The following is a 21,265-nucleotide window of genomic DNA, read 5'->3' on the forward strand; positions in this document are numbered from 1 at the left end:
GCATCCTAGGACGGTGCCACGGACATCAATGAGCTCTTCAGTAAGGCTATTCTACTGCCAATGTTTGTCTATGGAGTTTGCATTGCTTTGTGCTTGATTTTATACACCTGTCAGCAACAGATGTGGCTGAAATAGCCGAATCCACTAATTTGATGGGGTGTCCACATACTTTTGTATATATAGCGTAGCTACACACACCATTACTTACTGTAAGACCTCAGGAAAATGTGGCAATACACTTTAAAAGATTGACATAAAAGGCACTGTAATGAATTGCGTAGAGAACCGTTTTTACGACCCGCTGAACCCATCTACTGTAGTTGCTGAGTCCCATCAAGGCTTAAACTTTCATAATAGGTTTTTATAAATAGCTTTATAATGGGCTGGTTTCCTCATTAGGCCTAAACCTAGTTCTGGACTAGAAAGCAGGGAGAATCTTCATTGAAAGTGATGTTTAGTCCAGGACCAAGGGGTAAGTCTGAGAAAGCAGCCCTAAAATAGTTCAGAATGAACCAGTGACATCATTATTAGGTATAAAACACTAAGAACATATCTGATTCCAATTCTTCTTTAACTACTGTTATTTTCCTATTGGAGTGAACAGCAGCAGATTGTTCCTCTCTATTGTCCCTTCAGGGCTACTAGCCTTGTCCATCTTCATGAATACTTGACATCAGGCTGTCAGTCAGACAGTCTTCTAATGGGTTCAGTACAACAACATGGAATAGATCTGAGCAGGCACAATTCGTTTTGGAGTCCACTTGGTGATTACAAAACTGTGCTTTTGTTAGCCAGTGTTTGACACTTAACAACTTAGCGATACATTAGGCAGATCTGGACGGGACTGAGAGCAGGTTTTTCTGCTCAGTCAGACTGTACACTGTTATATTGGGATAATAACACTACTAGAAGCAGGTAGCACAGCATTGCTCTCCTGTACAGCTGATTACAGCCTCCCTCAGAACTCTCCTGTACAGCTGATTACAGCCTCCCTCAGAACTCTCCTGTACAGCTGATTACAGCCTCCCTCAGAACTCTCCTGTACAGCTGATTACAGCCTCCCTCAGAACTCTCCTGTACAGCCGATTACAGCCTCCCTCAGAACTCTCCTGTACAGCTGATTACAGCCTCCCTCAGAACTCTCCTGTACAGCCGATTACACCTCCCTCAGAACTCTCCTGTACAGCTGATTACAGCCTCCCTCAGAACTCTCCTGTACAGCCGATTACAGCCTCCCTCAGAACTCTCCTGTACAGCTGATTACAGCCTCCCTCAGAACTCTCCTGTACAGCTGATTACAGCCTCCCTCAGAACTCTCCTGTACAGCCGATTACAGCCTCCCTCAGAACTCTCCTGTACAGCTGATTACAGCCTCCCTCAGAACTCTCCTGTACAGCCGATTACAGCCTCCCTCAGAACTCTCCTGTACAGCCGATTACAGCCTCCCTCAGAACTCTCCTGTACAGCTGATTACAGCCTCCCTCAGAACTCTCCTGTACAGCCGATTACAATCTCCCTCAGAACTCTCCTGTACAGCCAATTACAGCCTCCCTCAGAACTCTCCAGTACAGCTGATTACAGCCTCCCTCAGAACTCTCCTGTACGGCTGATTACAGCCTCCCTCAGAACTCTCCAGTACAGCTGATTACAGCCTCCCTCAGAACTCTCCTGTACGGCTGATTACAGCCTCCCTCAGAACTCTCCTGTACAGCCTCCCTCAGAACTCTCCTGTACGGCCTCCCTCAGAACTCTCCTGTACAGTTGATTACAACCTCCCTCAGAACTCTCCTGTACAGCTGATTACAATCTCCCTCAGAACTCACCTGTACAGCTGACTACAGCCTCCCTCAGAACTCTCCTGTACAGCTGATTACAGCCTCCCTCAGAACCAAGTCCAAACACAATACAGTATACTTCAGCGGAAAACACTTAAAAATATTAATCATCAATATAAAAAAAATACTAGATCAAAAACTCCTGCAAAGTGTATTCACTATAATAATGCACTATAATCACCTCATGTTGTAATCTAAAACAGATCATCTGAAAGAAGCAACTTGTTCATCATTTTATCAGCAAATATCAATTGTGGGTAATATAATACCAATAACACTCATTCAAACACCTTCCATCCCGCTTTTTAGGAATCCACCCAGTCCTCCGTCCGTCTTTCCCCCGGGAGGGCATCTCATGCCAGTATAGACCAGCTATCAAGTGTTTGATGTGTACTTGTAAACACTGGAAAGAGAAATACACTCCCATCATAATATATCTCCTCCTGCACTACAATCAAGTCAGGATTAAATTCCTCCAACACCATCACTGGCTACTGTCCCCTCTCAGTCAGGATTGGTCCTCTCTCTCTCTCTCTGCATGTCAGTGGTTTGACCCCTCTGAAGGCTTCTGTCTTCCATCAGACCAGGAGAGTTTGCTCCTCCCACTCAGATGTTTCCTCCAATCAGAGTCATAACAGGTGGATTTGCTCCACCAACTCGGAATTTTCTTCCAATCACAAATCAGACCAGGTGCATCTTCTTCTTCCCACTTAGATTTTCCCACCAATCAGACCAGGTGTATCTGCTCCTCCCATTCTGAAGAGCTGGTGCTAGGCAAAAGGTCAGAGGTCACAGAGTCACACATGGGCGTGTCTACGTGAACGACGTTACCCCCAGCGAGCCTCTCCCCGGCCCTGTCCCCTGTCCCGGTAGTCACCATGCAGGACGGGGCCATGACCTCTGACCCCACCGTAAGGTCTAGATGGGTGGGTCTCTCCCTCTCAGCCTCCTTCTCCTCCAGACCCTGGGAAAGGAAAGGGAAACAGTCCCCATCTTCCCCCAGCTCGCCCTCACCTTTCTGGAGCTTGGCACGGGGCTGGTGGAGGTCAGCTTGGACATCCTCCTCCACGGAGGCTGTGTTGGCCGTGGTCTGTGCTGCCGTGTTGAAGTCTAGGTCTGTGTCCGAGGAGGTGGTGTTGGTGGAGGAGGGGATGAGGGTGATGCTCTGAGGATTCATATCATGGAACCAGGCCATGATGTTGCCCAGCAGGTTGGTGTTGGGGTGTGAGGGGTCCTGGAGCCCCGTTGATGTGGTGGTAGTGGAGTCCGTAGTATCACTGGAGGACGAGAACAGAGCCTCACCTGAAGAAGGCTCCCTGAATGGGTTGAGATTGTGATTGCTGTAGTGCTGCTGGGATGGGTGGTGGTGTAAGGCATAGACCCCTGGAACCCCTTCATACAGGCGCTGGCTGCTGATGGTCCCCATGTTGCCTAGTCTCATGACACGATCCTCCAGCTCCAGGAGTTCTGAGCTGCTGATGGCTCCCCGGGGCCCCACTTCCACCCCCTGGGGCTCCGCGTCCAATCTGGACGGGAGGGAGGTGCCGATGGCCCCCAGGGACGCCTCATTGGACAAGAACTCTGGAGTGTCCCCGGCCATCGCCAACCCAGACTCTTGGAGTGACAGCTGGATAGCCAATAGGATGTTGGGATCGTCCTCATCCAATGAGCCCTGTTTAACACATAAACAGAAGGAATGGGGGAAAGTACGCATGTCATGTGGAAAGGGACGAAGGCCTTGTAGAATACTAAATATTTCATCTGTTTAAGACTATTGGTGCTGTTTATATGTCTTGTAAAATGATGTTATGACGCAAGATATATGTCTGTGAAGACAGACGGTATAGAAAAATGTTAGAAAAAGCAAGAAATAAAACCATTTTAGAAATCGGCAAGACTGAACTTCACATTGGCACACAACAACTTAGTTTATTCGACAGACAAAAAAATGATCTGGCTTATGTTTAATAAGAGGTAAAGACGAATACACAGACGACATGAAAAACACACTGAACTCACCATGGGGGGACCTCGTCTTCTCCCACCTCCCATTTCCTGTGTGTCTGCTGTATGAAGAAAGATAAACCCCACAGTCAGTCAGTCAGTCAACCCACCTCCCATTTCCTGTGTGTCTGCTGTATGAAGAAAGATAAACCCCACAGTCAGTCAGTCAGTCAACCCACCTCCCATTTCCTGTGTGTCTGCTGTATGAAGAAAGATAAACCCCACAGTCAGTCAGTCAGTCAACCCACCTCCCATTTCCTGTGTGTCTGCTGTATGAAGAAAGATAAACCCCACAGTCAGTCAGTCAGTCAACCCACCTCCCATTTCCTGTGTGTCTGCTTTATGAAGAAAGATAAACCCCACAGTCAGTCAGTCAGTCAACCCACCTCCCATTTCCTGTGTGTCTGCTTTATGAAGAAAGATAAACCCCACAGTCAGTCAGTCAGTCAACCCACCTCCCATTTCCTGTGTGTCTGCTTTATGAAGAAAGATAAACCCCACAGTCAGTCAACGTTACAGAACAATCACACTGACAAACTCACAGCTCAAACTATTCAAGGTCTTCCCAGCGAAGGAAAAGCTAGAGATTATTCCTTTTGTTACTGTTTTCCAGGATCGAAGCCATTCATGTAGTGAAAACACTGACCCCATTAATGGGGGGGCCAGAAACACATCAGCCTTTTAATAAACGTGTAGGAAACATCCAGTCATAGCTGGATATCCTGAAGAAATACCAGGTAGACAGATACCTGGAAACACATCCAGTCATAGCTGGATATCCTATAGAAATACCAGGTAGACAGATACCTGGAAACACATCCAGTCATAGCTGGATATCCTATAGAAATACCAGGTAGACAGATACCTGGAAACACATCCAGTCATAGCTGGATATCCTATAGAAATACCAGGTAGACAGATACCTGGAAACACATCCAGTCATAGCTGGATATCCTATAGAAATACCAGGTAGACAGATACCTGGAAACACATCCAGTCATAGCTGGATATCCTATAGAAATACCAGGTAGACAGATACCTGGAAACACATCCAGTCATAGCTGGATATCCTATAGAAATACCAGGTAGACAGATACCAGGAAACACATCCAGTCATAGCTGGATATCCTATAGAAATACCAGGTAGACAGATACCTGGAAACACATCCAGTCATAGCTGGATATCCTATAGAAATACCAGGTAGACAGATACCTGGAAACACATCCAGTCATAGCTGGATATCCTATAGAAATACCAGGTAGACAGATACCTGGAAACACATCCAGTCATAGCTGGATATCCTATAGAAATACCAGGTAGACAGATACCAGGAAACACATCCAGTCATAGCTGGATATCCTATAGAAATACCAGGTAGACAGATACCTGGAAACACATCCAGTCATAGCTGGATATCCTGAAGAAATACCAGGTAGACAGATACCAGGAAACACATCCAGTCATAGCTGGATATCCTATAGAAATACCAGGTAGACAGATACCAGGAAACACATCCAGTCATAGCTGGATATCCTATAGAAATACCAGGTAGACAGATACCTGGAAACACATCCAGTCATAGCTAGATATCCTATAGAAATACCAGGTAGACAGATACCTGGAAACACATCCAGTCATAGCTGGATATCCTATAGAAATACCAGGTAGACAGATACCTGGAAACACATCCAGTCATAGCTGGATATCCTATAGAAATACCAGGTAGACAGATACCTGGAAACACATCCAGTCATAGCTGGATATCCTATAGAAATACCAGGTAGACAGATACCTGGAAACACATCCAGTCATAGCTGGATATCCTATAGAAATACCAGGTAGACAGATACCTGGAAACACATCCAGTCATAGCTGGATATCCTATAGAAATACCAGGTAGACAGATACCAGGAAACACATCCAGTCATAGCTGGAGATCCTATAGAAATACCAGGTAGACAGATACCAGGAAACACATGGGTGCTACACATTAGTAGTGAGATGATGTGAGTTGGCAGTGTGATGGCTTGTTTAAAGCCACACCCAGAGGGCGGCCCATATTTCAACGTAATTCCTGTCCTAGAGGGGAAATGCCTGTTTACTTCTCTCCGAATATATATTCAGGAATTGGGGGGCGTGAACTAGAGGTCCTCACGGTTCCAGTAGACCCAGAAATTACGAGATCCCGACCCAGGACCCGAGCGGGTCCGGATTGGGTTATGATAAAATTTCCACGGGTCTCGGGTATCTGCAATTAAAATAGATTTACTAACTGGACCAGTCCTCTGTTTATTTAACACGTGTGTGGTTATGTAATGTAAATGTGATGAGAACTGAGAGAGGTTGTCATCTGTTTCAGCCAATTACAACTCAATAAAACATTCAGTTTATGTCCAGCTGAAACTGGTTCCAGCTGCTCACCTCATGCTCCAGAGGACGGACAGACAGAGAGAGAGAGAGAGAGAGAAAAGCCTTGGCCTAGCCTATTGCTGAGGGAGGGAGGGACGGGACAGAGAGAGAGAGAGAGAGAGAGAGAGAGAGAGAGAGAGAGAAAGAGGGAAAGAGGGAGAGAGAGAGAGAGAGAGAGAGAGAGAGAGAGAGAGAGAGAGAGAGAGAGAAAAGCCTTGGCATAGCCTATTGCTGAGGGAGGGAGGGAGGGAGGGAGGGAGGGAGGGAGGGAGGGAAGGGAGGGAGGGGAGGGCAGTTGGACAAGCCTTGGCCTAGCCTATTGCTGAGGACAGACAGACAGGCTAAATATTCAGGAATTGGGGGTCTGAACGTGGGGGTGAATTCCACGTGGACTGGAGAGAAACATAACCACTAGGGCTCTGACACGGACAACGATCACGGTAGCTAGCTAGCATGCTAACCTTATCTAAACCTTTGGTAAGCTAAATTAGGAAATTGGCGCTGGCGGAAGGCTATTTGGCTACGGTACAGCAGAGCCAAGTCAGACATCCTGTGCTCACGGTTCTCACACAGGAAGTGAAACGATAGGTTGCGTAACAACACCCTGACATCACGGACAAACTCTGGGTATCATCTTTCAGTTGAATGTAATCTTTATTTTCTCTCACTGAGACGGCTAGTCGGAAGCCCTGAGACGGCTAGTCTGAAGCGCCGAGACGGCTAGTCTGAAGCGCCGAGACGGCTAGTCTGAAGCGCCGAGACGGCTAGTCTGAAGCGCCGAGACGGCTAGTCTGAAGCGCCGAGACGGCTAGTCTGAAGCGCCGAGACGGCTAGTCTGAAGCGCCGCGACGGCTAGTCTGAAGCGCCGAGACGGCTAGTCTGAAGCGCCGAGACGGCTAGTCTGAAGCCCCGAGACGGCTAGTCTGAAGCACCGAGACGGCTAGTCTGAAGCACCGAGACGGCTAGTCTGAAGCACCGAGACGGCTAGTCTGAAGCACCGAGACGGCTAGTCTGAAGCACCGAGACGGCTAGTCTGAAGCACCGAGACGGCTAGTCTGAAGCCCCGAGACGGCTAGTCTGAAGCCCCGAGACAGCTAGTCTAAAGCACCGAGACGGCTAGTCTGAAGCACTGAGATGTCTAGTCTGAAGCACCGAGACGGCTAGTCTGAAGCACTGTGAGCGTCTAGAATAAGCTATAGTATCTATCCATGTATCTTTTAGTTATTGATTCATTATTACCTAAAGTGCTGTCGCTAGGGTCGTCAAGATGGGGAATGTCCCCTCTCTGTCTCCTCTGCTGACGATCCCTGTGTCTCCTCCGGTACTGGAACTCTGCATACTCCTGTAGGGTCAGTCACATGACACACCATGACGTCACAGGTCGTACGTCATAACGTAAACACACACACACATTGGGAGAATCTCAATTGACTCCTGACGTCCTCTCTACTCACCTCTATTTTAAAAACCCGTTGGATGAGAAGATCAGAAGGGAGGGACTTCTGATATTCTCATCCAATCCAGTTAAAGGAGGCGAGGGCATGGGATACACTGACTCACAGGAAGACACATTGAGACAGAGTCACATTCTCCAGACATCCACTGTCTGATAGTGATGCGCAGGGTTGACTCATAACCCGCAGCCCCCCAACGGTTATATCCTCAGGGCGGGTGGGTATAAAATATTGTGTGGATGAAGGGTGGGTGGGTGCCGGGTTGAATAAACAGAAAACAATACCTTTAAAAAAGCCATGAATGTATAATTATTGTGCAATTTATAACTGTAGCAGCTCCAACTTCCTAATAGTCGCATGATGTATTAAGTAGCTCTATTCACTTCCTAATAGTCACAGGATTTAAAAAATATATATAATAATAATAATAATAATTTAATCTTCATTTAACTAGGCAAATAGTCACATGACAGTGGCAGAAATTAACCCTCACATACTGATCAACTAGACATTAACAGAGGTTGTTGACATTTAGCTAGATATTCAGACCTACAACCGTTAGCTAGATATTCAGACCTACAACAGCTAGCTAGATATTCAGACCTACAACAGCTAGCTAGATATTCAGACCTACAACAACTAGCTAGATATTCAGACCTACAACAGCTAGCTAGATATTCAGACCTACAACAGCTAGCTAGATATTCAGACCTACAACAGCTAGCTAGATATTCAGACCTACAACAGCTAGCTAGATATTCAGACCAACAACAGCTAGCTAGATATTCAGACCTACAACAGCTAGCTAGATATTCAGACCTCCAACAGCTAGCTAGATATTCAGACCTACAACAGTTAGCTAGATATTCAGACCTCCAACAGCTAGCTAGATATTCAGACCTCCAACAGCTAGCTAGATATTCAGACCTACAACAGCTAGCTAGATATTCAGACCTACAACAGCTAGCTAGATATTCAGACCTACAACAGCTAGCTAGATATTCAGACCTACAACAGCTAGCTAGATATTCAGACCAACAACAGCTAGCTAGATATTCAGACCTACAACAGTTAGCTTGATATTCAGACCTACAACAGCTAGCTAGATATTCAGACCTACAACAGCTAGCTAGATATTTACTTACCTCAGGAGATGCAAAGCCCAAATACTCCCAGTCCCACGTTCCACCTCCAAAACTAGAAATACAAAAAGTACAACGTAATAGCAGTTATTCTGTTATGTTATTAAAACAATTCAATTAGTGGAGAGAGAAAACAGAACACAACAACTGCACAAGAAAACATTCTGAGTGAACCCACATTGGGGGTGACCTTTATCTACAATTGATTGAGTTGGGGACTGAAACGGTTTGTGAGGGGTCAGGGATTCCCACCTGCGTCTAGGGGCCTCTGGGGAGTCGCTGGGGGCCACCCCCCGGGCGACGGAGGCCAGGAACTCCTGTCTCTTCTGCTGCACCAAACAGGCCGCTCGGATGATCTTATGACGGGGAGTTCGGAGGTAAGGACGGTTGACTTTCTGAGCTAGGTCCTCTGTCACCATCTCCAAGTCAGTCTACACACAGACAGGAAGAGGCAAGACAAAAAGTCTACAAACTGTAGAGGAAAAAGTAACTCTTAGCTGTATAATTTTAAACCGTGAGGAAGCAGGGCCAGCCCTCGTCAATCTGCCGCCATAGGCGGACGCCTAATCCCGCCTAATGAACAGGCCAGCCGTGTGAGGAAGTCATTAACGAAGAGAGTAAAAAGGGTTCTTCACAACAAGATCCGTTATTTTAAAACCTCAGTGTTTGAGAGGAAGTAGTTTCAAAACCTCAGCGTTTAAGAGGAAGTCGTTTTAAAACCTCAGCGTTTAAGAGGAAGTCGTTTTAAAACCTCAGTGTTTAAGAGGAAGTCGTTTTAAAACCTCAGTGTTTAAGAGGAAGTCGTTTTAAAACCTCAGTGTTTGAGAGGAAGTCGTTTTAAAACCTCAGTGTTTGAGAGGAAGTCGTTTTAAAACCTCAGTGTTTAAGAGGAAGTAGGTTTTTGACAAGACATTTCAGATGTTTTATATACGAAACCTTTCTCTAAGATCCGTCCGTACCTGCATAAGTTCAAAAATCTCTTTCTTGGTGGATTTGATCTCCAGGAAGAAGCCGTAGGGGTAAGAGCACTTGAGTATGCTGCGAGTCTTCAGCAGCTCCAGCACCGCATCTTCAATGAACGTAGTGTCGGGTGGGCCTCCGTCTCCTGAGAGAGAAGAGATCACGGATCAGGATTACTCCCTCTCTCATACACACAAACACATCATATTACATTCAGAAGAAGAAGAAGTGATAGATTTCAAGTAGTTTAGAGTGTCATTAATACATCTCCACTGTATGATTGTAGTCTGTGTGTTGGTCTATTTATGTGAAATGTCTATCTGAACAAAACTATGAAAAAACATTGAGAAATATCCACATACTTCCACTCAAGGCTCTGCTCAGCTGTTCCATCTTGTCTTTGGCTGTCTTCAACAGGCGCTGCTCCAGCTAGATAGAAGGACAGTCAAGGTAAAGGACCCACTACAGGACTTACTAAAGCTACATGACAGTTAAACAAACCCACCGCTGCCCTACTTACCTGGACAGGGTGTCAGGCTGCACAAGGACATCCTAATACAAACTGGCAAGTGTTACAAAAATGCACCACAGACCCTTTTACCTGGTAGCTGTGTTCATGGTTCTGGTAGTGGTCCAGTTTTTACCTGGTAGCTGTGTTCATGGTTCTGGTAGTGGTCCAGTTCTTACCTGGTAGCTGTGTTCATGGTTCTGGTAGTGGTCCAGTTTTTACCTGGTAGCTGTGTTCATGGTTCTGGTAGTGGTCCAGTTCTTACCTGGTAGCTGTGTTCATGGTTCTGGTAGTGGTTCAGTTTTTACCTGGTAGCTGTGTTCATGGTTCTGGTAGTGGTCCAGTTCTTACCTGGTAGCTGTGTTCATGGTTCTGGTAGTGGTTCAGTTTTTACCTGGTAGCTGTGTTCATGGTTCTGGTAGTGGTCCAGTTTTTACCTGGTAGCTGTGTTCATGGTTCTGGTACTGGTCCAGTTCTTACCTGGTAGCTGTATTCATGGTTCTGGTACTGGTCCAGTTCTTACCTGGTAGCTGTGTTCATGGTTCTTGAAGCGGGTGTAGTAGTGCATAAAGCGGTCCAGTTCCTGGAAGCCCTTATGCTTCTTCTCAGCCTGCAATGACAAGAAGACAAGACAGACAGTGTTACCTCTGGTCCAGAGTTGGGTAAACTACGGCCCCCGAGCCCATTTAATCCTGATCCGGGAGGTTTGAGTAATTTTTTTAAAAACAAACAAAAAAACCCACTTCACCCGACTGTCTATAACTAGATAGAAAGTATGAAGAAATTATAAACAGACCTATACATTTCTATAGCTTATAACAGACCTTTATATTTATATAAATTATAATGGACCTATACATTTATATCAATTATAACGGACCTATATATTTATATAAATTATAATGGACCTATATATTTATATAAATTATAACGGACCTATATTTTATATTTCCCCACCCCGCTCTAGTCTCCAGACTCCCGATGTGGCCCTCCAGACAAAACGTTTCCCCACCCCGCTCAAGTCTCCAGACAAAACGTTTCCCCACCCCTCTCTAGTCTCCAGACTCCCGATGTGGCCCTCCAGACAAAACGTTTCCCCCACCCCGCTCTAGCCTCCAGACTCACAGTGTGTCCCAAATGGCATCATAATCCCTATATAGTGCACTACTTTTAACCAGAGCCTATGAGGATAGGGTGTCGATTCAGCCAGCCACAGTGTGCTCTGCCAGCTAAACGACTAAACAAGCGATTCTTATTGCCTCCAGTGTCTCATCTCTCCCTGGCAGGGCTGGTCTTGTTGAGTGGAGTACAGGAATATAACACAGGACAAAGGTGTAGTGCAGAAGTACATTACCAACAGGTTGATGACCCTCTGGTCATCTGTGATGGAGGTGGACTGTCACTGAGTTTCTCTCTGAAGTCTAGAGTTGGTGTGTGTGTGTGTGTGTGTGTGTGTGTTCCACACCTCCACAGTCATGTCTTTGTTCTGCTCCTCCACCTGGTTGATGACCTCATAGCGGGTACAGCGGTAGTACCCTCCAGTAGACGAGCTGTGTTTCTTCCATTCCTCCAGACAGATCCAGCAGAAGTCATACTTACACTGCAGAGAGGGAAAGACGGAAGAGGAGGTAGTCAGTCAGTAGCAGGAAATAGCAAGGCCCTAACCTCTGGCATGGCTAAAGGTAGTCAGTCAGTAGCAGGAAATAGCAAGGCCCTAACCTCTGGCATGGCTAAAGGTAGTCAGTCAGTAGCAGGAAATAGCAAGGCCCTAACCTCTGGCATGGTTAAAGGTAGTCAGTCAGTAGCAGGAAATAGCAAGGCCCTAACCTCTGGCATGGTTAAAGGTAGTCAGTCAGTAGCAGGAAATAGCAAGGCCCTAACCTCTGGCATGGTTAAAGGTAGTCAGTCAGTAGCAGGAAATAGCAAGGCCCTAACCTCTGGCATGGCTAAAGGTAGTCAGTCAGTAGCAGGAAATAGCAAGGCCCTAACCTTTAAAGCCTGGGACCCATAAGGGAGCCGGCCAAAGATAGCTGGCCTGAAGCTCAGAGGTTGCTGGAACGCGGACTGAACAAGAGTTTTCCCCTGTGGCTTAAAACTAATCAATGGTCCTCTATGTGTTCTTTTGATCTGTCACCAGGGAGACAGACCATCCGTTTACACACTGCATACAGATCTATCCATCTGGGGGAAATGTTCGACAAGAGTTAAAACCACCAAACACTACTACCTTTCAACATGATTTCCAGTCCTATTCAGCCCTCGGTCATTCCCACTAGAAACACTGCTTTGCTGTCTGGTGTGGTGAAAATGTAAAAAGGAAACTAAAACACAAAGCCAACTGCTGAAACCGCTGTTGTCCTGAGGAGACAGGACTTGGACGACACTCAAGATAATCTATACTATATAGTGACTGACAGAGAGAGAGAGAGAGAGAGAGAGAGAGAGAGAGAGAGAGAGACAGAGAGAGAGAAACAGAGAGGGAGAGAAACAGAGAGAGAAGAGAGAGAGAGAAACAGAGAGAGAGAGAGAGAGAAAGAGAGAAGAGAGAGAGAACTACAACATCATGTAGTACAACAGGCCTGTCACTACAGCCCTACAACATCATGTAGTACAACAGGCCTGTCACTACAGCCCTACAACATCATGTAGTACAACAGGCCTGTCACTACAGCCCTACAACATCATGTAGTACAACAGGCCTGTCACTACAGCCCTACAACATCATGTAGTACAACAGGCCTGTCACTACAGCCCTACAACATCATGTAGTACAACAGGCCTGTCACTACAGCCCTACAACATCATGTAGTACAACAGGCCTGTCACTACAGCCCTACAACATCATGTAGTACAACAGGCCTGTCACTACAGCCCTACAACATCATGTAGTACAACAGGCCTGTCACTACAGCCCTACAACATCATGTAGTACAACAGGCCTGTCACTACAGCCCTGCAACATCATGTAGTACAACAGACCTGTCACTACAGCCCCTACAACATCATGTAGTACAACAGACCTGTCACTACAGCCCTACAACATCATGTAGTACAACAGACCTGTCACTACAGCCCTACAACATCATGTAGTACAACAGACCTGTCACTACAGCCCTACAACATCATGTAGTACAACAGACCTGTCACTACAGCCCTACAACATCATGTAGTACAACAGGCCTGTCACTACAGCCCTACAACATCATGTTTTGACTTAAAAAGCAGCTTGAATATCTATGGCAAGACTTGAAAATGGCTGTCTAGCACTGATTAACAACCAACTTGACAAAGCTTGAAGAATTTTTTAAAGAATAATGTGCAAATATTGTACAATCAAGGTGTGTAAAGGTCTTAGAGACTTACCCAGAAAGCCTCACAGCTGTAATCACTGGCAAAGGTGATTCTAATGTGTGACTCAGGGGCATGAATACTTACAGAAATATCAAATTTAAATATTTCATTTGCAATCAATTTGCAAACATTTCTAAAAACATGTTTTCACTTTGTCATTAAGGGGTATTTTGTGTAGAGTGGTGAGAAAAACATTTAATCAATTTTGAATTCAGGCTGTAATAAAACAAAATGTGGAATAAGTCAAGGGGTATGAATACATTCTGAAGGTACAGTACATTCAGAAAGTATTCAGACCTCTTTACTTCTTCCACATTTTGTTACGTTACAGCCTTATTCTAAAATTGATTAAATTGTTTTTTTTCACTTGTCAATCTACACACAATATACCTCATAATGACAAAGCAAAAACAGGTCAAATTCTTTTTGCAAATGTAGTTCAAATAATATCACATAATATCAAATATCACATTTACGTAACTATTCAGACCCTTTACTCAGTACTTTGTTGAAGCACCTTTGGCAGTGATTACAGACTCAAGTCTTCTTGGGTGTGACGCTGCAAGTTTGGCACACCTGTATTTGGGGAGTTTCTCCCATTCTTCTCTGCAGATCCTCTCAAGCTCTGTCAGGTTGGATGGGGAGCGTCGCAGCACAGCTATATTCAAGTGTCTCCATAAATGTTCGATCGGATTCAAGTCCGGGCTCTGGCTGGGCCACTCAAGGACATTCAGAGACTTGTCCCAAAGCCACTCCTGCATTGTCTTGGCTGTGTGCTTAGGGTCGCTGTCCTGTTGGAAGGTGAACCTTCGACCCAGTCTGAGGTCCTGAGCGCTCCTTCATCAAGGATCTCTTTGTACTTTGCTCCGTTCAGCTTTCCCTCGATCCTGACTAGTCTCCCAGTCCCTGCCGCTGTAAAACATACCCACAGCATAATTCTACCACCACGCTTTAATGTAGGGATGGTGCCAGGTTTCCTCTAGACGTGATGCTTAGCATTCAGGGCAAAGAGTAATCTTGGTTTCATCAGACCAGAGAATCTTGTATCTCATGGTCTGAGAGTCCTTTAGGTGCCTTTTGGCAAACTCCAAGCGGGCTGTCATGTGCCTTTTACTGAGGAGTGGCTTCCGTCTGGCCACTCTTCCATAAAGGCCTGATTGGTGGAGTGCTGCAGAGACGGTTGTCCTTCTGGAAGGTTCTCCCATCTCCACAGAGGAACTCTGGAGCTCTGTCAGAGCGATAACCGGGTTCTTGGTCACCTCCCTGACCACGGCCCTTCTCCCACGATTACAGAGTTTGGCCAGGCGGCCAGCTCTAGGAAGAATCTTGTTTTTTTGCTTTGTCATTATGGGGTATTGCAGATTGATGAGGAAGAAAATGAATATAATCAATTTTAGAATAAGGCTGTAACGTAACAAAAATGTGGAAGAAGTCAAGGGGTCTGAATACTTTCAGAAAGCACTGTATATAAAAGAGAGATCCAAGTTTCAAAGGGTTGAATGTGATTAGACCCTTAGAGCGCCACACCGTCAGAGTTGCCCTACTTTCCCCTGACAGCATTTTCCAAAACAGCATTTTCCAGATAACTCTAGGTCCTCAAATACATTCTCTGGCGTATCTAACATTATAAACTGGGTGGTTCCATCCCTGAATGCTAATTGGCTGACAGTCGTTGTATATCAGACCGTATACCATGGGTATGACAAAACATGTATTTTTACTACCTCTAATTAAGTTGGTAACCAGTTTATAATAGCAATAAGGTACCTCGAAGGTTTGTGATATATGGCCAATATACCACAGCTAAGGGCTGTGTCCAGGCACTCTGCGTTGCGTCGTACTTAAGAACAGCCCTTAGCCGTGGTATATTGGCAACATACCACACTCCCTCAGGCCTTATTGCTTAATTATAACATTCCTCAGATAGATATCCTCCCAACCGGCTCCCTATTCCCTATTTAGTGCACTACTTCTGACTAGGGCCCCATAGACTCTGGTCAAAAGTAGTGCACTATATATAGGGAGTAGGGTGCCATTTGGTACTCAATCCAAGACACTGTGGCCTACCTACCTTAGCACACTGCATGTGGTTGCAGCCTTCGTTCTTCTGAATAGGGGACTTGCAGTTGGCGCAGGGTTTGGCGTTTGACAGTAACCACAAGCAGTTGGCTGCATCTTCATAGGCTTCACTCACACCAGCCACTTCCCAGGGAAAACAACAACACAACAGACCGATAACTGGACACGACTCATTCCACAGCTCAGCATTCAGAGAGGGGGAAAAGTGGTAGTGTTCCTACAACCTACAGTGTGTGTGTGTGTGTGTGTGTGTGTGTGTGTGTGTGTGTGTGTGTGTGTGTGTGTGTGTGTGTGTGTGTTTTTTTTCCTCTCTAATAGCCCATTCAACCTGACGGTAATCGCTGCTATTGAAACACTGCGTCTTTATTCTCTGGTAGCATCCTAATTGGCACCCTATTCCCTATATAGTACACTACTTTTGACCAGGGTACATAGGGCACATAGTATACTACTTTTGACCAGAGCCTTATGTAGGGAATAGGGTAACTTTTGAGAAAAAATCACTGACTGAACAGAATGGAACCGTGACAGCTTTTAAAGCCTGAACAAAAGCACCCAGTGAAACTGGTTTCAAAGCACAACAATAACACCTTTTATTCCTGCCTGAAACCTGGTGTTGCCTGTAGCTAGCATCTGAAACCTAGTGTTGCCTGTAGCTAGCATCTGAAACCTAGTGTTGTCTGTAGCTAGCATCTGAAACCTAGTGTTGCCTGTAGCTAGCATCTGAAACCTAGTGTTGCCTGTAGCTAGCATCTGAAACCTAGTGTTGCCTGTAGCTAGCATCTGAAACCTAGTGTTGCCTGTAGCTAGCATCTGAAACCTAGTGTTGCCTGTAGCTAGCATCTGAAACCTAGTGTTGCCTGTAGCTAGCATCTGAAACCTAGTGTTGCCTGTAGCTAGCATCTGAAACCTAGTGTTGCCTGTAGCTGGCATCTGAAACCTAGTGTTGTCTGTAGCTGGCATCTGAAACCTAGTGTTGTCTGTAGCTGGCATCTGAAACCTAGTGTTGTCTGTAGCTAGCATCTGAAACCTAGTGTTGCCTGTAGCTAGCATCTGAAACCTAGTGTTGTCTGTAGCTAGCATCTGAAACCTAGTGTTGTCTGTCGCTGGCATCTGAAACCTAGTGTTGTCTGTCGCTGGCATCTGAAACCTAGTGTTGTCTGTAGCTGGCATCTGAAACCTAGTGTTGCCTGTAGCTGGCATCTGAAACCTAGTGTTGCCTGTAGCTGGCATCTGAAACCTAGTGTTGCCTGTAGCTAGCTGGCATCTGAAACCTAGTGTTGCCTGTAGCTGGCTGGCATCTGAAACCTAGTGTTGCCTGTAGCTGGCTGGCATCTGAAACCTAGTGTTGCCTGTAGCTGGCATCTGAAACCTAGTGTTGCCTGTAGCTGGCATCTGAAACCTAGTGTTGCCTGTAGCTGGCATCTGAAACCTAGTGTTGCCTGTAGCTGGCATCTGAAACCTAGTGTTGCCTGTAGCTGGCATCTGAAACCTAGTGTTGCCTGTAGCTGGCATCTGAAACCTAGTGTTGCCTGTAGCTGGCATCTGAAACCTAGTGTTGCCTGTAGCTGGCATCTGAAACCTAGTGTTGCCTGTAGCTGGCATCTGAAACCTAGTGTTGCCTGTAGCTGGCATCTGAAACCTAGTGTTGCCTGTAGCTGGCATCTGAAACCTAGTGTTGCCTGTAGCTGGCATCTGAAACCTAGTGTTGCCTGTAGCTGGCATCTGAAACCTAGTGTTGCCTGTAGCTGGCATCTGAAACCTAGTGTTGCCTGTAGCTGGCATCTGAAACCTAGTGTTGCCTGTAGCTGGCATCTGAAACCTAGTGTTGCCTGTAGCTGGCATCTGAAACCTAGTGTTGCCTGTAGCTGGCATCTGAAACCTAGTGTTGCCTGTAGCTGGCATCTGAAACCTAGTGTTGCCTGTAGCTGGCATCTGAAACCTAGTGTTGCCTGTAGCTGGCATCTAAAACCTAGTGTTGCCTGTAGCTGGCATCTGAAACCTAGTGTTGCCTGTAGCTGGCATCTGAAACCTAGTGTTGCCTGTAGCTGGCATCTGAAACCTAGTGTTGCCTGTAGCTGGCATCTGAAACCTAGTGTTGCCTGTAGCTGGCATCTGAAACCTAGTGTTGCCTGTAGCTGGCATCTGAAACCTAGTGTTGCCTGTAGCTGGCATCTGAAACCTAGTGTTGCCTGTAGCTGGCATCTGAAACCTAGTGTTGCCTGTAGCTGGCATCTGAAACCTAGTGTTGCCTGTAGCTGGCATCTGAAACCTAGTGTTGCCTGTAGCTGGCATCTGAAACCTAGTGTTGCCTGTAGCTGGCATCTGAAACCTAGTGTTGCCTGTAGCTGGCATCTGAAACCTAGTGTTGCCTGTAGCTTGCATCTGAAACCTAGTGTTGTCTGTAGCTGGCATCTGAAACCTAGTGTTGTCTGTAGCTGGCATCTGAAACCTAGTGTTGTCTGTAGCTGGCATCTGAAACCTAGTGTTGCCTGTAGCTAGCATCTGAAACCTAGTGTTGCCTGTAGCTAGCATCTGAAACCTAGTGTTGCCTGTAGCTGGCATCTGAAACCTAGTGTTGTCTGTAGCTAGCATCTGAAACCTAGTGTTGCCTGTAGCTGGCATCTGAAACCTAGTGTTGTCTGTCGCTAGCATCTGAAACCTAGTGTTGCCTGTAGCTAGCATCTGAAACCTAGTGTTGCCTGTAGCTGGCATCTGAAACCTAGTGTTGCCTGTAGCTAGCATCTGAAACCTAGTGTTGCCTGTAGCTGGCATCTGAAATCTAGTGTTGTCTGTCGCTAGCATCTGAAAGCTAGTGTTGTCTGTCGCTAGCATCTGAAACCTTAGTGTTGCCTGTAGCTAGCATCTGAAACCTAGTGTTGTCTGTCGCTAGCATCTGAAACCTAGTGTTGCCTGTAGCTAGCATCTGAAACCTAGTGTTGCCTGTAGCTAGCATCTGAAACCTAGTGTTGTCTGTAGCTAGCATCTGAAACCTAGTGTTGCCTGTAGCTAGCATCTGAAACCTGGTGTTGCCTGTAGCTAGCATCTGAAACCTAGTGTTGCCTGTCGCTAGCATCTGAAACCTAGTGTTGCCTGTAGCTAGCATCTGAAACCTAGTGTTGCCTGTAGCTAGCATCTGAAACCTAGTGTTGCCTGTAGCTAGCATCTGAAACCTAGTGTTGCCTGTAGCTAGCATCTGAAACCTAGTGTTGCCTGTAGCTAGCATCTGAAACCTGGTGTTGCCTGTAGCTAGCATCTGAAACCTAGTGTTGTCTGTAGCTAGCATCTGAAACCTAGTGTTGCCTGTAGCTAGCATCTGAAACCTAGTGTTGCCTGTAGCTAGCATCTGAAACCTAGTGTTGTCTGTCGCTAGCATCTGAAACCTAGTGTTGCCTGTAGCTAGCATCTGAAACCTAGTGTTGCCTGTCGCTAGCATCTGAAACCTAGTGTTGCCTGTAGCTAGCATCTGAAACCTAGTGTTGTCTGTCGCTAGCATCTGAAACCTGGTGTTGCCTGTAGCTAGCATCTGAAACCTGGTGTTGCCCGTAGCTAGCATCTGAAACCTAGTGTTGCCTGTAGCTAGCATCTGAAACCTGGTGTTGCCTGTAGCTAGCATCTGAAACCTAGTGTTGTCTGTCGCTAGCATCTGAAGTGGTGATGTGAGCAGTGCTGAGTCCCAAATTGCATCCTATTCCCTATATAGGGCTCAAGTCAAAAGTAGTGCACTATAAAGAGAATAGGGTGACATTTGAGTCCATGAAGTTGAACTGTCCATCAATGGATGGTAGATATCAAACCTAGCAGCACTGACTTGATACAGCTGAATTTGTTTTGGGATTATTTGATTTCTAAAAGACAACGTGTCCATATCATCACACAGGAAACAAACATTTTGGGGTTGTGGCTCCCTCAGTAGCAAGCTGTTTGGGTGACTGAACGGCTTTCATAAATAGAGCATCTGTGACTGATTCCACATTTCTGCTTCTGTCAAAAGACATTGTTGTAATGTGTAATGAAGGACAGAAGCCATATTTAGTATGTGAAGAGGTATAAACAGTCTACTGAGGTAAAAGAGCAAGAGATGCACAACAACAACAACATCAGATGAAGAAGTCCACTGGGTTTTCCTTTAGAAAACTAACTCATCAATAGTAGAGATGCTTACATTCTTGGGGTCTCATCTCAGTAACTTCAGCCAGCCACATCTTCCATGTCTGGCAGTCGCATGGTTCATGGGCTTCTCCCTGGCACTCCCTGGAGACAGACAGACAGACGACTTTACCCTCCAGACACATCATACTGTCTGTTTATGTTCTGTCTGGGAACACATCCTAAGCATTACTCAGACTACCACAGACATGAAAGGAGTAGACAATAGAATGCAGTATCAAAACATCTCTGTGTTCTAACAAGATTGTAAGAGATGTCTTACTGCTCATACCACACATCTAATCTAATGACTAGACAGGATAGAATGCAGAATCAAAACACTGTGAGATCCCTAGGTCTATATCGAACCTCTCATTGGGGTTGGGTGTGTGTGGGCGGGGCTGGGGGTGTGGGGGGGCGGGGGGTGTATGGGGGCGGGGCGAGGCTGTGTGGGGGCGGGGCTGGGGGTGTGTGGGGGGCGGGGTGTGTGTGGGGGCTGGGGGTGTGTGGGGCGGGGGTGTGTGGGGCGGGGCTGGGGGTGTGTGTGGGGCGGGGCGGGGGTGTGCGGGGCTGGGGGTGTGCGGGGCTGGGGGTGTGGGGGGCGGGGCTGGGGGTGTGCGGGGCGGGGCTGGGGGTGTGCGGGGCTGGGGGTGTGCGGGGCTGGGGGTGTGCGGGGCTGGGGGTGTGCGGGGCTGGGGGTGTGGGGGGCTGGGGGTGTGGGGGCGGGGCTGGGGGTGTGCGGGGCGGGGCTGGGGGTGTGCGGGGCTGGGGGTGTGCGGGGCTGGGGGTGTGGGGGGGCGGGGCTGGGGGTGTGCGGGGGCGGGGCTGGGGGTGTGCGGGGCTGGGGGTGTGCGCCCCGTTGGGTCCCCTGGACCAAGATTGAGAAGCACTGCCTTTGAACAATGTAGAAACGTCCTGACCCATCTAAATGTCAGATTGTATGAAGTCATCTGACATTCTAAATCATGAAATGTGTAATAACTTGAAATATGAAACATTTACAAAAATAACAAGAATAAATATATACAGGTAAGTGCCAAAATAAAGGAAACACTTGAGTAAAAGGGCGATAGAGTTTATATTGAAAGCACGTGCTTCCACATCATGTTTAGGGTCAGGTATAAAAATGCCCAGTTGCCCATTATTTTGTCTACCATGGCTAGAAGAGATCTCAGTGACATTGAAAGAGGGGTCTCAAAGCAGCATAGGGGGTTTAAAGTGTGTGCGTGTGTGTGTGTGTGTGTCACCAGATCTCAAGCCAATTGAACACTTATGGGAGATTCTGGAGTGTCGCCTGACACGGCGTTTTCCACCACCATCAACAAAACACCAAATGATGGAATTTATTGTGGAAGAATGGAGTGGCATCCCTC

General features: G+C 46.6%; 1 protein-coding gene across 1 annotated transcript in view; it reads right to left on the reverse strand.

Moving 5' to 3' along the window:
* Positions 1 to 446: 446 nt before the first annotated feature.
* Positions 447 to 21,265, reverse strand: part of LOC106573240 (ankyrin repeat and IBR domain-containing protein 1) — a 59,410-nt gene continuing 38,591 nt past the window's right edge. The window contains 11 exon segments of the mRNA XM_045696372.1: positions 447 to 3,507; positions 3,855 to 3,901; positions 7,489 to 7,591; positions 8,849 to 8,900; positions 9,098 to 9,276; positions 9,805 to 9,950; positions 10,168 to 10,234; positions 10,837 to 10,923; positions 11,779 to 11,913; positions 15,736 to 15,866; positions 19,909 to 19,997. Coding sequence (XP_045552328.1) covers positions 2,563 to 3,507; positions 3,855 to 3,901; positions 7,489 to 7,591; positions 8,849 to 8,900; positions 9,098 to 9,276; positions 9,805 to 9,950; positions 10,168 to 10,234; positions 10,837 to 10,923; positions 11,779 to 11,913; positions 15,736 to 15,866; positions 19,909 to 19,997 — 1,981 coding nt within the window. The 3' untranslated portion in view covers positions 447 to 2,562.

Source organism: Salmo salar, chromosome ssa02, assembly GCF_905237065.1.
Source record: "Salmo salar chromosome ssa02, Ssal_v3.1, whole genome shotgun sequence".
NCBI classification, from domain to species: Eukaryota; Metazoa; Chordata; class Actinopteri; order Salmoniformes; family Salmonidae; genus Salmo; species Salmo salar.